This window comes from Scophthalmus maximus, chromosome 17, assembly GCF_022379125.1.
Source record: "Scophthalmus maximus strain ysfricsl-2021 chromosome 17, ASM2237912v1, whole genome shotgun sequence".
Lineage (NCBI taxonomy): Eukaryota > Metazoa > Chordata > Actinopteri > Pleuronectiformes > Scophthalmidae > Scophthalmus > Scophthalmus maximus.
The window spans coordinates 13552337-13568017 of record NC_061531.1 but is presented as its reverse complement, the minus strand read 5'-3'; the positions used below and the strand labels follow the sequence as shown (position 1 = coordinate 13568017).

At 48.1% G+C, this 15681-nt stretch overlaps 1 protein-coding gene across 2 annotated transcripts in view; it reads left to right on the top strand.

Moving 5' to 3' along the window:
* adgrl1a (adhesion G protein-coupled receptor L1a) overlaps window positions 1-15681 on the top strand; it is an 87215-nt gene that overhangs the window by 44700 nt on the left and 26834 nt on the right. The window contains exons 3-5 of one of the 2 annotated variants that reach the window (XM_035616169.2): window positions 6586-6799; window positions 7925-8034; window positions 14429-14443. In XM_035616169.2, coding sequence (XP_035472062.1) covers window positions 6586-6799; window positions 7925-8034; window positions 14429-14443 — 339 coding nt within the window. The remainder of the gene's footprint in view (window positions 1-6585; window positions 6800-7924; window positions 8035-14428; window positions 14444-15681) is intronic. The other variant, XM_047328327.1, reaches the window with a different exon arrangement.

Below are 15681 nucleotides of genomic sequence, written 5' to 3'. Positions count from 1 at the left end.
TGCACGCACACATCTTTCTGACAGCAGACCTTACACGGTATACTCGCGCAGTCTCTCCTCAACACTTTATCTCTCACTCCCCCTCCTTTTTCTTATCACTTTCCTCTCTTCCGTCTCTCATCATATTTCTCACTTTCCTCTCCCTGTTTCTCGGCCTCTGTTCCATTCTTCCCTCATCCCCTTGGCTGCTTCCCTGCAGCACCTGCAAATTTACTCTACCACGGTTTATACGAATCTAGGTCTGCCTCACTGTCGGCTGGTCCGCCTCTTGTGATATGCGCTGGAAACAGAGAGCAGAACAGAAACCATAGTTGTGTTGGGACTGTAGCACAGCTCCCCTCCCTGGGGAAAAGAGGATATTTTACACCGGGTGAATCTCCAGCTTTTTAGGCAGGCTGATTTTTATTTCGGGGCTGTACTCTCCCTACCGAGCCCGACACCCCCCAGCCCCCGATTGAGGCACTTTTATTGCATAATTAGGCGCCAGGGCCGGCAGTGAAGTGGTTTGACAGTATGAGCACGTCTGGGCTCGCCTCGCTCCTCAAGCTTGTGTGTGTGTGTGTGTGTGTGTTGCTCAGTGTCTCAGTGGCTTTTTAGCTGCCTGTCTTAATCTATCTGCTATGCCTGGACCCCCCCCCCCCCCCCCCCCCCCCCCCCCACACACACACACACACACAGTTTGTCAACACACACTGAGAACTCTCAAGGTTGAGGATGGATGAGGGTTAGCGCTTGCATGTGTATGCCTGCAAGAATTTTGCATCGTGTGTGTGTTTTACATTGCCAATGCATGATTATGTGTGGCATGAGGGCGTGTGCATCCCATGAGGGGGTGTGTGTATCCCACTTCCAGTGGGGGGGCACATTTAATTCTCTTATGACTGATGTAATGTTATGGCTTGTGCTGTAATTCAGTTCAGTTAGAGGACTTGGCTGCTGAGGAGAGAGGCTGTCTGTGTTAAGCAGATCAGAACAATAGGAGGTCCTCTCCCACAAATCTGTCTGCCTCACTCCCTTTATGTCGGTGACCTTGTACTTCCGCAAAGAATGGTCGCCGTGTTCCTCCTCTGCCAGCATCTAGTTTGATTGTTTCTATCGTTTTCTATTTTTACCCGGTCACAATTGTGTTGCCATCCCCTTTCTCCCTCTCTCTGTGTTAGCTCCACTTGGCTCCATCGCAGTGGACGTGTGCCATTTTGGCGCTGCTTTGTGTTCTGACCCTATAGCAAGGCCGGTGACTTCCCATACAGTCGCTCCTCATCTAATCTCCGCTGAATCCTCCCGCCTGACAGGCTGAGGAGACAGAGGAGAGGAGATAGCATCCTAGCTTTAGGGCCCGCATTACTCCTATTGACCTATCTTTGTGGGGACCTGTCATTGGCATTCCCTAACCTTAACCATAACAACTGAATGCCTAACTCTACCTCTACCCCTAAACATTAACCCCCAACCTAACCCCGATGCCATTTTTTGGTATTCTGCCCTCTCCAATTTGGGTGTGCACACAGTATGGAGGTGACATGCGTACGACCCATGACTTCCCTTTGGCTCTCCACTCCATATTGCGTAGTTAGCGGACAGCACAAGTAGAGTCATTTTGATAGTTTCCGAATCCTAACCTAAACCATTATTCTATCCCAGAAAACCGTGTCTTAAATGCCAAGCAGCCATTTAAACCTGTGGGATCCAGCATTTTGGTCCTCACGAAGCATTCACACTCCACAGGTAGCCTATAGTGGGCTCCCACTTTTTGTACCCAATGACAATTTAAAAACAAGCCCACACAAAGAATCAGACCCACAAGCTCACACAGCCCCGTCCCCTGCACTCTCATGTCTGGCCTTTAGGTTTGTCTCAGGATGTCACTTTGTCACAACTCCTCAGCTTGAAGGCTGCCTGGATGTGACAGTTCTGGCCACATCGCCTCTGCTCGTCTGCAGTGACAGGCCATGCTCCAGCGAGTCATTACGCTAACTCGGAGTGCTAAGTGAGTCGCTAAGATACCGCACTAAGCCGATAAAGTACTGGACAAATTGGTAGTGGATGATTCTCTCCTAGAGCGGGATTCCCATCACTGAGACCTCTCAGCTCTGTCCAATGAGTGTAAAATAACTTGTTCTTCTTTGCCAGCTTAACTAAGGAAGTAACCTGAAACTCATGAGAGAGTTAGCTCTTGTGGCCTGGGTTGAATTTGAGGTCATACTGTATGTAGATGTATGCAGTGTACATTTGATATTCCACTGCTATCTCTGGGTAAACCAAGGGTAACCTATCAGCCTTAATGCCACTTAAAGTTAATTTTAAGGACAGTAATATATATGTATTTTTTAAATCCCACCTCATCAGCAGCATTCTCTGTTTCTCAACTACAAATACTGCTCGGTGAAAATGTTCTCTGGAACTGCATGTGCTTCAGTCCTATGCTAATGAGTAGCATTAGGAGAGGACTGCTGGAACAGACAGAGGGGCTAAGAGGGGCTCATCACTTTTCTGCCCCCAAAAGACAGACAGCCAGCTAACAAGTCAGCCTTGTGGCCACAGAGCTCCAGAAGTATAATCTCCTATTGCGACTCAGAAAGTCAGTATCACAGTCTCTGGCTCCCTGCAAGGCCAAACCGTCTCACTCAATTATTTCTGAGAAGACACGCTATAGAGCATCATCCAAGGTCAAATTGTCTGAAATGCTGAAATGCTGCTTTTATATTTGAAAGCACACCGTCTATGATGGAAAGTTTTTGATAATGTTTCAATCAAGGGTAATCTTTGTCTAGTCAAAAACTTTGTTTTCTTAAAATGTCCGCAAAGTGTTGGTCGTGACATTTGGTTGCAGGTCATGTCTTCTCCAATTGACCCCAACACGTGTGTGTACGTGTGTGTGGGCACGGGAGCAAGAATCCATTTAGAGACACACGTAATAGAAAAGAAAAAAAGGATGACGGTGCAAAGACAAAATTATGATCTTGTCAGAGGGTCCAAGCAGCTATCCACCCTCAGGCTTTAATTACTGTGTGAGGATAATGAGTCAAATCCAATCAGCTCTCTCTCTCTTGCTCTTAATTTGTATGGAGTTTCTGTTATGAAGCCAACTGCTTCAGCCCTCTGACCAGCTGCCCTGGAGTGACACCAGACCCCTGTCTAGTGTGTGAGAGGGAGATGAAGAGAGGCTGTCTTGCACACCACCACATCCATGCAGATCAGTCTGTGTAATTATTGAATTGGCTTATATCATTATCGGTATGTGGGTCAATCGATAACCGTTTTTTTTTTTTTTTGCAGCTGACAGATATTAACACAGTTTTATAAACAACGGGAGATGAGTCATAGTTTCACCGTGAGGAATTAGATCCTTTACATATGGCGGGGAGATACACTTTTTCATTCAGCTATTATGAGTGTGACAGGTACTACTAGATGGTCATGTGTTATGAGTGTGTGTGTGTGTGTGTGTGTCTGCGTGTTTGTGCTTGTGTAGGTGCGTGTTTGTGCTTGTGTGGGTGCCTGTGGGTGTGTTGGCAGAAGAGACCCTGAAACCCTAATGGATTCCTGCAGAGTGAAGGACAAGCATTGCCCATGGTCAGTCCAAGCTTATCCTCTGCTCATCTCATCTCAGCTCAGAGCTAGCCACAGCTCCAGCCAGGCCTCAGGCCATCTGGCTGATACACACGCACACACACACACACACACACACACACACACACACACACACACACACACACACACACACACACACACACACACACACACACACACACACACACACACACACACACACACACGCACACTCTCACACACACTGAATCCCGGAAGTTCAACCCTTGTTTGTGAATACGCCATTCAAAAAACTCTGAGCAAGTCAGTATGCAAGTTGCATCCTGCTGAATTTACACAGTGAATTCCACCTTAAACCTGGAAGTTGTCAAACTTGTGTAGGTGTGAAATATGATACAATATGGCAGGGATAGAAATTTGCAATGGTGCCAGATATATGCTAGTTGTCATGGCTGCTGCCACCCTACGAAGTTGTACCCACTCAATAATGACTGTGCTCAATTATGGCTATATATATACTGCAACAGCCAGGCCAGAAAAAGAAACACCTGTAAAAAAGTTAATTAATTTGGGTTATGAATCAAATTCAGTGTAAATTTGGACTGATGATTTTTTATTTTTTAACCAAGATTGCATCATTGAAATTCAATAGATTCATTGCATTTTGTTTTATCCCTTTTCCTCAGAGAACCTCTGTTTTGATCTTTTTGAATAAATAAATGGTGATTTACCGGACATTAGTGGTGGCAAAAAACTGCAATTATCTACACAAACATAACCACCAGCAACAAAAGGCCCATTATTGATCAAAACGGAGCCGAAAATGATCTGCATTTTTTCACTGCTATCAAAACAACCTAGTCCTAACTTAACGTGCAGCCAAGAAATCAAATCGGCTCATTTCTCCCAAAAGTTGAACCGACACATTGTGGCTATTTGAATTAGCACTGAAAGGGCCCTGGATGGCCAGAAATCTTCGCCATATAAAGTGTGTGAGGAATGTGAAAGACATTCAACGTGTGATCGGCCCCCTCCGACGGGGGCTAAATGTTCCTGTTGTGTTGGTCCACAGTGTAAGTAGGAGTGTGATCGCTCCTGGTGGCCCCCTTCAGTTTCACTCTGCTCTTGGCTCACTCTGTGTTTCTAATCGCTGGCCAGCTGTACACTGCTGTGTACTTACACCACAGGGTTGTTAAAAGAACAAGGCCACACACTGACACAACGTATCGTAATCCCACTGTGACACCAGGGCTCTGTGTGAATGCACACATGTAAGTGCGTGTGTGCTTGACTGTGAGCGTGCGCACTCGTCTGCCCGGTACGTCGGCGTTTGTGCTAATTCGCTTGTGCCGTTTGTGTGGTGACTTGTTTGTCTGGCCTCGCCTGCTGTTTGCAATTCCGCGTGCTTTAATTAGTATGCACTTTTGCATCTAGGCCTTTGTGATTTGGCATTGGCACTGCATGCTGGCGAGGCATAAAGGGTTTGAAGTCTGTCTGTGCTAGTCATTCAGCCTTAATGGCGTTAGTTACACAACTGAACTCAAGCTGCATAAATGGGGGGCATTTAGAAATATGAGCTAGTCCGATGGCAGTGAATCATGTAGCGCATCGCTGCAGAGCATGTCTGGGATGACTGACATTGACATTGACCCAGATGGGCACTCCTCCTGAATGGACAGCGGCTGAAACCTAAGCAGTGCTAGCCCAGAGTCAGGAAGGGAAAACAGCCCTGCTCTGTGGGTTTCAGCACCAACAGCAGTGGGGGAGAGGGACTGACTCAGTGCCCTTGTCTGCTGCTGGGGGCCGTGTGGTGCTGGGAAATGCTGTGTAGAGAGAGACTCAGTCTATCAAGAAAGATCATCTGAATTTGTTCCAGCCTGAGCAGCGCTAGTACTGTTTTGTTTAGATTTGACCGTTACCTCACTACCACCCTGATGTGTGCCATGTCCTTCCCCGCTGAAAAAAGCAGAGAAGTGCTCCTTCGAAACAGTGGACGGTCCCACGCCTGCCAGTCTCTGACGCAGCCTCCAACACTTGGATGTTACTTCCCAAAAGAGGTTTGGTGAGTTCAGCACCACGGACAGCGGCTCCCACAGTCGCTGGCAGGAGCCTCAGCGCAGAGAGACACCGGTTGTCCTTCAAATCCACGTACAGCTTCACGGCCGGATCACTCACTCGCCGCTTCTGTTCTGTGCGCGCCTCTTCCTCTACCTGGGCCGTGAAGGAATTTGGCAGCCATTTTGCGCGTGTGTTTGTGAGTCGCTGACTTTAGAGACATTTGGAAATGCATGCAGTTATGGAGAGAGCTGGAGAGACGACAAGAGTCTCTCTCTCTCAGCGCCTCTTTGCGGCCCTCTTTCATGCCTCTCAGCCGGGCTCAGCGATTAACCCTGAGTACCCCGCTGTCTCTGCTGACCCTTCTCCACAAAGAGCCCGGCTGCTGGCCACAGCAGTGCATTGACATGCCTCTCAGATGGCTGATTAACAGCAGTGGGTGTGCTAATGGTGTTCGCCCCTGGGGTGAAGGTGTACACAGACATTTCTTTTTCTTTTTTTGTTGCCTATTCTAATATTACCATCTCTTTTAGTGAATCCTGGGGTGCTGCTCTAGACTAACTAATGCTCTGAAGGACACAGTGCTTCTCTGGTGTGGGGATAAAGTTGATTCTGTGTGTAGGAGTTTTTCCATGTGCGAAACTCTCAGTTTGTTTCACAAGTGCTGCAATATCTCATCGGAGAAGCTGGTGCTGCTGCAAATCCTTTATGCCAATATGTGATCTGTGATGATCCAGTGTGAAAACTGGATTGCCTGGCTGTGCATCAACAGTTCTGGAATATTACCACTAAGCGAAGGCGAGTCGATAATGGCTAATTTGTGTTTTACATGAGGATAATAAGAACCTCTTTCATTCCGCCTGCTCTTGTCAAATACTACACATCATATTTACAATGTGGTTGAGTAATAAAGTGCCTCCTAAAAGTATTAAGGTTCATTGAATATCAATAACTTTGCTTCCCTCCTTCTTTCCACTCCAGCTCTGAGCCGGTCAATGATGCCCTTCGGCTTGATGCGTCGAGAGCTGGCGTGCGAAGGCTACCCGATCGAGCTGCGCTGCCCTGGAAGTGATGTCATCATGATTGAGACGGCCAACTACGGCCGCACCGATGACAAGATCTGTGACGCAGACCCCTTCCAGATGGAGAATGTGCAGTGCTACCTGCCAGACGCTTTCAAGATAATGTCACAGAGGTAACTATTGATCTGTGTGCGTTTGTGGAGAGCCAGAGCCTGTTATTGGCTGAGGAAACGAGATACTATTTCACAACATAGTTCCTCCGGCATTTCCTTCTTTTCCTTCTGAGGTGTTGATATTTTGACTACATCTCGGTGTAAGGTGGTGTGTATGTATGTGTTTTTGGTTGTGCGTGCGTGCGTGCATGAGTGTATGTATGAGTATGCATATGTTTTGGAATCGTTGTATTTGTTGGGTTTCCTCCGGCTGCTCACTGTGTTTGTACTCAGCATCTGCTTCCTCTGAGCTCAGATCAATGGAGGCGCTCTCTCAGCTATCCATCACGCATGTAATGGAGGCACAGGGTGCTAGCTTGGGGAGAGCGTGAGGGAGGGAGGGAGGAAGGGGGGGGGGGGGGGGGGGGGGGGGGGCGGTAAATTGAGGGAGTAAAGGAAGGAGGGTGACAGTTAGAAATGATGAGATGATAGAGTGAGTGCAGCAGAGATTTGAGATATGAAGAGAGGGAGAGGCGGTGCAGGGAAGAAATGCTAAAACCTGGATAGAGACGGATTATGTGATGAGAATAAGAGAGTATGTGTGTGTGCAGAGGTGGGTCCTTTCTTCTGTGTGTGTGTGTGTGTGTTTGTGTTTTTTTTCCTCGGGGGTGTGCAAACGTGAGAAGGCATGAAGCGATACGGTTTAGATAGGTATTTCAGTGTATGTGCATATGAATGTTTTCCTTGTGCGTGAGGTATAGAATATTTGCTTTACCCCCCGTCCTTCCCTGTTCTCTCACCTCTAATTGCTCTCACTCACAATCCCCCATGAGAGGTGGCTCTTACGTCACTCGCCCTCTCTCTGCCTCCTCCCTCCCTCCTTACTTCTCTCGATCCTTCATCCCACTTCTGTTCCCCCCTCCCTCTCTCCCTGTCTGTTTCCCACCTCCCCTTGGGTGCAGCTGTCACATGATCTAGTCTAGTGTGAAATTACTCCCTTCCCTACCGTTCTATTCGTCTTTCAGAGCCTGAAGATGTTTTTTTTTTGTACCCACTCCTCTTTGTCTTTCTTACAATGACACTTCCTCTGCTTCCTCTCTTCTCTCTGTTCCCTCCCTTCCTTTCCCCATCTGTCTCCTCTTGCAGGTGTAATAACCGCACTCAGTGTGTGGTGGTAGCGGGGTCAGATGTGTTCCCAGACCCTTGCCCAGGGACCTACAAGTACTTGGAGATCCAGTATGAGTGTGTCCCTTACAGTGAGTACTGAGACCCTGTCACTCCCTCACATCTCCCAACTCCCCTCACCCCATTCACCGCCCTCCCATCCCTCCTTTTACCCCCACCTGAACCTCTTGCTCCCTCTTCAAACCCCCCCCCCCCCCCCCCCCCCCCCAAAACCCACGACCGATGACGCTCATACACTCACTCGTGCACACTCGCTCTCTCTGGCTTCTTTCAACAAAAACATAACAAAACAAGACAGACAGTCATCCTTGGCCACTCTCTGTCTCTCTGCTCTTTCTCTCTTGTACACTTACACTGCACCAAGACACACACATGCACACACTCGCACAGAGCGCTAAACCTTTTTTCTTCATCGACAGAGCGACGCACCAGATGCTGAGAGGGATTTTCACATGGGGGAAGGTGCTCCACAAACACACAGGGTCCGATAAGGACTTCACCCACTGCAAACATGGGGTCAGCCCTTATTGGCGATCACTGCAGTGTAGCACACACCGCCCCGCACTCACACACCAATTGACCCGGGGGCATGCCTCTGCCTTTATCTGTTGCCAAACACCTTTGCTGTCCCTGTGATTTCCAATAAAAATTAAAATTGGGCACCGTGGGACTGGGCGGCGGGGGACGATGTGTGCATGCTGCACCTCACAATAGGAATGTTAACACAAACAGCAAACGGATTATTTTAGACCACATGACCTGGAGCGCCACACATTTTAATGTCCCCATGGTAACGGCTGACTTCCTCATGGCACTGCTCAGAGCTGCGTGGAGGTGTGAGATTCACCCACATACACACACACACACACACACACACACACACACACACACTTAGGGAGACACACAGTTGCTCCCGCTCCCTCTGGCTCTTTCTCCGCCAAGAAAGCGTGTGCACACACAAAAAAAGAGCACACTCACAGAGCCAAGGAAGCAGACACAGCCAGGATTATATGATGATGTGTTGATCCTCGCTCATGTGAAAATCTCCGCTCAGTCTCCCCTCTTCCCTCTCATGTATTATTACTCTCAGCATTGATCCCCCCACTGTGCAGGAGCACTTGGTTGGAGGGGAGGGGCAGTGACGCTCCCCTCCACCAGGAAGAGGCAACACTGGGTTTCAGGAATGGGTGGAGGAAGGTATGAGAGGGGTTTAAGTGGGGAGGGTCTTCTTGGGGTGCTGGAGCTGTTTAGTTTATCACAGTGGGGGGGGGGGGGGGGGGGGGGGGGGGGGGTGTTTGGGTGATTCTCTCTGCTTTTTCCTCAGGTGCAGATGTTGTGGTGAGCCACTGGAATCGAGTCCACGCCAAGCCACTAACCTACTTTGCTCACTTCTTCTTCCTCTTCATCTCTTCTCTCTGAGGTCTCTCACTCGTCCTCCCTTTACTTATTACTAAACACAGTCAATATCACCTCTTTTCATCGTCTTAACTCCTCTATTTTGCTTTTCTCACTTTCACTTCCCGTCTGCACTACAAGGTCTTTAATCTTCATGCACTGCCCTCTTTCTCTCATTATTCTTCTTTTTTTACTCTGTCCATCAATCTGCCACATCTTATCATTCTGCTGTGTCTCCTCTGCTGTCTCTGTTGTTTTTTTCTTTTACAGATCCTGCGAATATTCAAATATCCAACCATTCAGCTCTGATGGGGACGCTCAGAGATTCTCAGGGTCTTCAGTGCAGCATCCCCTGCTCAGTGGTTTTGTGCCCTCAGTTTACCTTTTCGAGAGACTTGAGTTGAGTCAGGTTGTGGCCACAGTCACAGATAAGAAGTTTGCCCTCTCCGGTAGCATGTTTCAGCTTTTTAAGCCTCTGGTGGTGTCCTATACTGTATCAATAGTGGGGTCAAGGTAGCATCGCTTAGTTGTATCTATCCACCTTCTCCTCCTCATGCATTCTAACCTTGTCTTTTTACGTCTGACTGCACAAGGGAGCTTGTTCTCTTTCCACAAGGCAATCAGAGGGATGATTAAATAGCTGCTGACTTGCATTTTTCCTCCCCATGTTTGAAAAGAAAAACTTTGTTGATTGCGTCTGAAGTATAGCCCGGCTTAGAAAATTGGAAGCTGATCGCTCTATGATGAAAAGTTCCACCTGCCTGAGATGACAAAGAAGAGCCAATTACCCCCGTCCTCTGCCACTTTCCTCCCGCTGGAGAAACACAACCACGCTACACTTATCATACACACTTGTGCACGTACATAGAATTGGAAACAAGTGTACGTGCACGCGAATGCACACGGCTCGCTCTGCGGCTGCTCTAAATGTTTGTGCTCATCTGACAAACTAAATATGACCTGACACATTCAGACTAAGCGCTGGAACTGTTCATCCCAAATCCTAGACACAGTCGCACCGCACGCCACTCAACTCGGCCACTTTTAATTACCAGGAGAGGGGGCGCATCGCTCTCTTCAGCTCTGCCTCAGCAGAGATTTGTCAAGATTAATTGAATTTGCTGCTGCTAATCGCTCTGGTAATGCCCCATCGTTCACGTCTGGCTGGGAACGCTGGGCACTCTGGCATCATCCGAGGCTGACGCATGTTTTTCCTCGTCTGTCGTGACAAAAGGATGAACAGTAAAAAGGTGATGTGTAAAGGTTGGGTGTCACTGCAGCTGAGGTGGTATGACAGCCGTGTTGATGGCTGTGTGTGATGTTTGCATCCGAGGGGGTCCTCTATGTGCATGTCACACAGATGCCATGTTACCAGTCACCTGAAACGGCAAGGTGACAGCCTGAGCCGAGCTGACACATGCGCACACACACACACACACACACACACACACACACACACATAGACTTCTGTATGCTGAGCTCAGACAAGGGTCCAGAATGTGAGTGCGTCGCTGCACGTGGGATCGCCTTGGCAAAGTACCACATCCGCCAAACAAGTCAAATTGTATCTCATTGAGCCAAAAAGCCCTGCGAGGCCTCCCCACCACAAAGCATTGTTTTTGCCAGCCAGAAAAGAGCAAGACAAAATGGCTCAACTGAACTCTCTGTTCCCACTGTCACAGTCCGACGTAGACTGCTGGGTTCCATTGAGACATCACCGATCCACGCACACAGCCGCACCATGTACTTCATGCAGTGGAAAAGTCTACACTGCAGTTTTAACACAGATGTGCGCCAAAAACCTACCTGTCCGCCCTCCCTCCTCAGGACACTGTGCTACATCATTATTGATTCCTAATGCTGCTCACGGGGGCATCCATGCTAGCCATGCCAGACCCATTAGACCTAGTGTTGTGGCTCGGCTATTCCACCATCTGTGATATATCTTGTTAATATGCACAGTGCAGGTAGCTGTAGGCCTGTCTTTAAAAGTGCATACTCAGGCTGTACAGTAAAGATTCTGCAGCTCTGCTTTGGTAACTCCATATTTTCTACTTTTACACTCATATTTTGTGGCTCTGTCACTATTTCACTTTATAAAATTGATTCTTTCTCACAAATGTATTCAGCACTGCCTATTCATTACAAGACATCGCTTTTTGGACACAAAGCCACTGGAGATGATAGTTGACTTGTCAGGAAGAGTTTGTCAGTAGAAGGAATAATGGCATTGTAATATGACAAGTTTTCAGGGGAGCAGAGGAAACACTTTGATGTAGCTGAAAATGAAATTCTATTAATATGTATAGGGGCACCATTAGACGTCGGGCTCATAAATGTTTGGCGAATGAGAAGCAGGAGGCTTTGCTCAGGCCGTGGAAAGGGATGACTCTACCGTGAAAAATGTAAAGTGAGTGAAAAAGAAAACAGAGGGGGGAAGAAGACAGAAGAAGATGGAGAGGACACACTATCTCTCAGCACAGTGAACGTGACGGAGGAGGCGAAGTTGTCCTGCAGTACGCCAACAATGTGTGTGTCCGTGTGTGTTTCTAGCTGTACTCATTAGTGTGGGAGTAATTGATAGGGTTGTAGAGAGCACTGAGCAGTGATTAAGGAGAGAGAGGGCAGTGGCTTATTTCTCAAAAGGGCCCTGAAAAGCGAAATGCTGAATGAATCAAACAAACAGCCAAGGTGGCCTTAAACTAACCTCCTGTTTCACTGTGTGAGGACAGTTTGATGAGTTTCTGTCTCTCTCTTCTCTGTTTGTGTGCGTGTGCCTGTGTGCGTGCGTGCGTGCGTGTGTGCGCGTGTGTGTGTGTGTGTGTGTGTTTGTGTGTGTGTGTGTGTGTGTGTGTATGTGTGTGTATGTGTGTGCGCCAGTGTGTGTGTGTGCCTGTGTGCGTGTGCGTGTGCATGTGCGCGTGCGCGTCTGTGTGTGTGTGTGTGATAAGACGTTTTGTGTGATGACGTTGTTTATTTTTCAGGACAACCAAAAGCGTAAGATATGGAGTCAACAGAGGTCATCCACTTCCCCTGTTCTTCTTCTCCCTTTCTGCAGGGCTGAAGAAGTTTTCTCTCTCTCTTTCTCTCTCTCTACATGTTCATCTCCGCTCTGTTTTCCTCCTATTCAGGCAAAACATCCTCAGTGGTCCATCTTTAACATCACATTTAGCACGCCATCTTCGATGAATGTAGCTTCAGACTTGCATGAAGCGGACGAGCTCTGCTGTCAGTAAATTCCTCCCTGGAAAAAAGCTCAAAGTGTTCAAGCTCTCCTGATATCCGGTGTTCCCATGCACCCCCTGCAGTCGGTCCAGAGAGGATGAAAGCTCTGGACGCTCTGTGGCCAGTCTCTCTCTCTCTCTCTCGCCACTAACCTTGGAGCTAATGATTGCACTCGCAGTTGGTGGCGGGGTTGTAATGCTTTCTTGCCCCCTGCCCTAGCTTCGCAGGACTCGCTTTCAGAGCTTTGCCATGTTTACCCCTCCAGTCTTCATGGAGGTTGTTTGTCCTTTCTGATCCCGACATTAAATGATAAATGATCAGTGTGGCCGCAGATACTAATGCTGCCTGCACTGTTCCGCTGCCAAGGCCATCCTCCACACAGACCAGGCTATGGCTCCTAACACCTTTTTATTTTTATTTTATTCGCTTCTTGTCCTCACCACTATCTCTCTCACTCCCTATCTCTCTCTCTCTCTCTCTCTCTCTCTCTCTCTCTCTCTCCCACACCTTTTTTCTTTCTTTATGGGCAACCCTATGAGGTGTCGTGACAATTTCACAGGGCTCCCCGGGGGACATCAGACTTCCTGCAACACACACTCGACAATCACGCTCACAGCAGGGATCCACCAGCCAAGTGCCTTTTGACACGTCCCTTCCCGAGAGACATGACAATCCACTCGGCAAAACTTGCGCCTCCAGAAACACTGGGGAAAGGCATGTGCGTGTGGCTGCAGTTTTAAAGGCGGAGCTGAGATCTGTTCTCGTTCCTCCTCTAGTCTCCGGCGGCCCATGGACCTCCCCAGACTCGGCGACACAAGCAGGCACCAAAACTGAGTCGCGGACGCCGAAGGGAGCCACGCCTTACCTGCTCGTGTCAGCCGAGGCCTCGGTGTGACTCAACACACCAACCTATTGATTTGTGTGTGTTGAGCCCACTGTAGAACCCCCCCCCCCCCCATCCAGAACCCCCGACCGCGTGTCTTGGTTTCCCTCTATGTTTCTGAGGCGTTCCACGCTGTCAAGCCCTCCCTTTCCCCTGTTGTTTGTTCTCCTGTCTTTGATGAGCCAGGCGCGGTCAGGCAAGCCAGCAGCTCCCCATTGATTGGACGGTCGATGGGTTGAGTGTTTTTTTTCGCTGGCTTCTACGGCGAGCATCCTGACTGTAAATTGAGCAAAGCCAAAAGCGCCGCTTTCTGTAGATCAAGGGACAGCTCAAATATCAACACAGACTATACTCGGAGTTCGAGGGATACAGCGATCCGTCTGCAGACAACTAAGCCAAAGATAGAGACATCCTCATCGCCACCTTTCCATCTACCATCCCCCATCTCTTCCTCCACCTTTCCCACTCTTTGTCTACTTCCACAGCTGAAGAGGACCACAGCACAACGATATTCTTCCTTGGTGTCTTTCTCCAACAGGTTCCTCTGGCTGCACTTTCGGCTCAAGGGAAAGTGGGGGGGGAATAAGATGTGGCAATAAGAGGGGTGGAGGTGGGGTCGAGAGTGTGTGGTTGGGGGTGGATTGTGTTGTTGGGGGATTATTGATAAAGTTGAAATGAAATGGAAATGGATTTAAACCCAGGTCAGGCCATTTTCCCCTCCTCATTTTCCATTTGAGCCATCCTTTCTCCGAGTAGCCAACCATAACACAGACAGATAACTTGCTTTAAAAAAAGAGAGAGAGAGAGAAAGGACAGCGTTTTATTTAATCTCAATTTTCTCTTTTTTCCTGCACCTGTTTTTCTTTCATTTTCTTTACTTTCCCTCTCTCTCTCTCTTCCTTACTGTCTTTCTCTTTTATCTTTCTATCTCCTTCTTTCTCCTTTTTCCGATGCTTGAATAGAAGTGGATCAAAAAGGTAAAGACCACAATGAACATAACAACCACAGCTCGCCCCTTCCTCCCTCCTCCTCCTCCTCCCTTGTCTCCCTTCCTCCCCCCATATCCCTTCCTAACCCAGCACCTTGTGTAGTGGTCATGTTTGATGTTGATATCCCTTCCTTTTCTTTCTCAATCTCTAATCGCCTCCTCTACCCTTATCCTTCTATCTCTCTTTGACTTATAACCAAAAACTCTAAAATCCTTCTAGATTTCCTCCTTGGTTCTGATGACACCAGCCTGACCTGCACGCACGCACGCACACACACACTCACACGGACACACAGACGCAAATACTTGCGCGCGCACACACACACACACACACACACACACACAAAAAGGCATCATGGGAGGTCAGTCGAGTATCTATGAGAGATAAATGAGAAATTAACATCATTCTTTTCCTGTATGACGTAGACCAACCCTCTAAACTTACAGACAGCATACATTTATATCATCTCATGGATGGCAAATTCCATCCATTTCAAAAACCATCCTCTTCACACTGTTGCCTCACACACCTAACAACTTACATATTCATCTCTCTCTTCACATCACTCAGCTGCTCCTTACTGTATCTCTTACCCTCCTCTTGTTTTAGTTTCTCAGGACTGATTCAAACTGTGTTGTTGCCGCCACCTCGAAACAAAAACATTGTGTTAAAATAAGAAAGTAACTGGCCAAAGTTGCTCTCAGATCATGTTGACAGTATCCAATTTCCAGGTGCTTCAGTGTCCTTTCTGTCATTCTGTCTCTTTTTCACTTAATCACTCTTACATTTAACTCTTTTTCTCTCACTGTCCCCTTATTTATCTCTCCTTAATTTTCTGTGTTGTGTTTCTCATCCTCCCTTTTCTCTTGTCCTCTCTTGCCGTTCTTTGATTGGTTTATCTCTCAGATCACACCTGGCCATCACAAGCAGCCGCAGGCTCTTATGAGCATCTTTTTCACGTCTCTTTCTCTTTGTCTCTTCTCCTTCTCCCCGCCTCTTTCTATGGTTTGACACTTCCACCTTTTCTTTATTGCTTTTCCCCGTGAACTTGTTTCCCCCCTTTACCCATGCACATCAGTCAGTCCCTCCTTTTTCTTCATGTGTTCAGCGAGGCTGCGGAGGGGGAGGAGAGTTTGGGGGAGGGAGGTGCATCCTCTGCAGGGAGCGCTCCAGCCCCCTGCAATGACCTCTCCGATGAAGCAGGGCCACGCCACAAGCGCTCCATA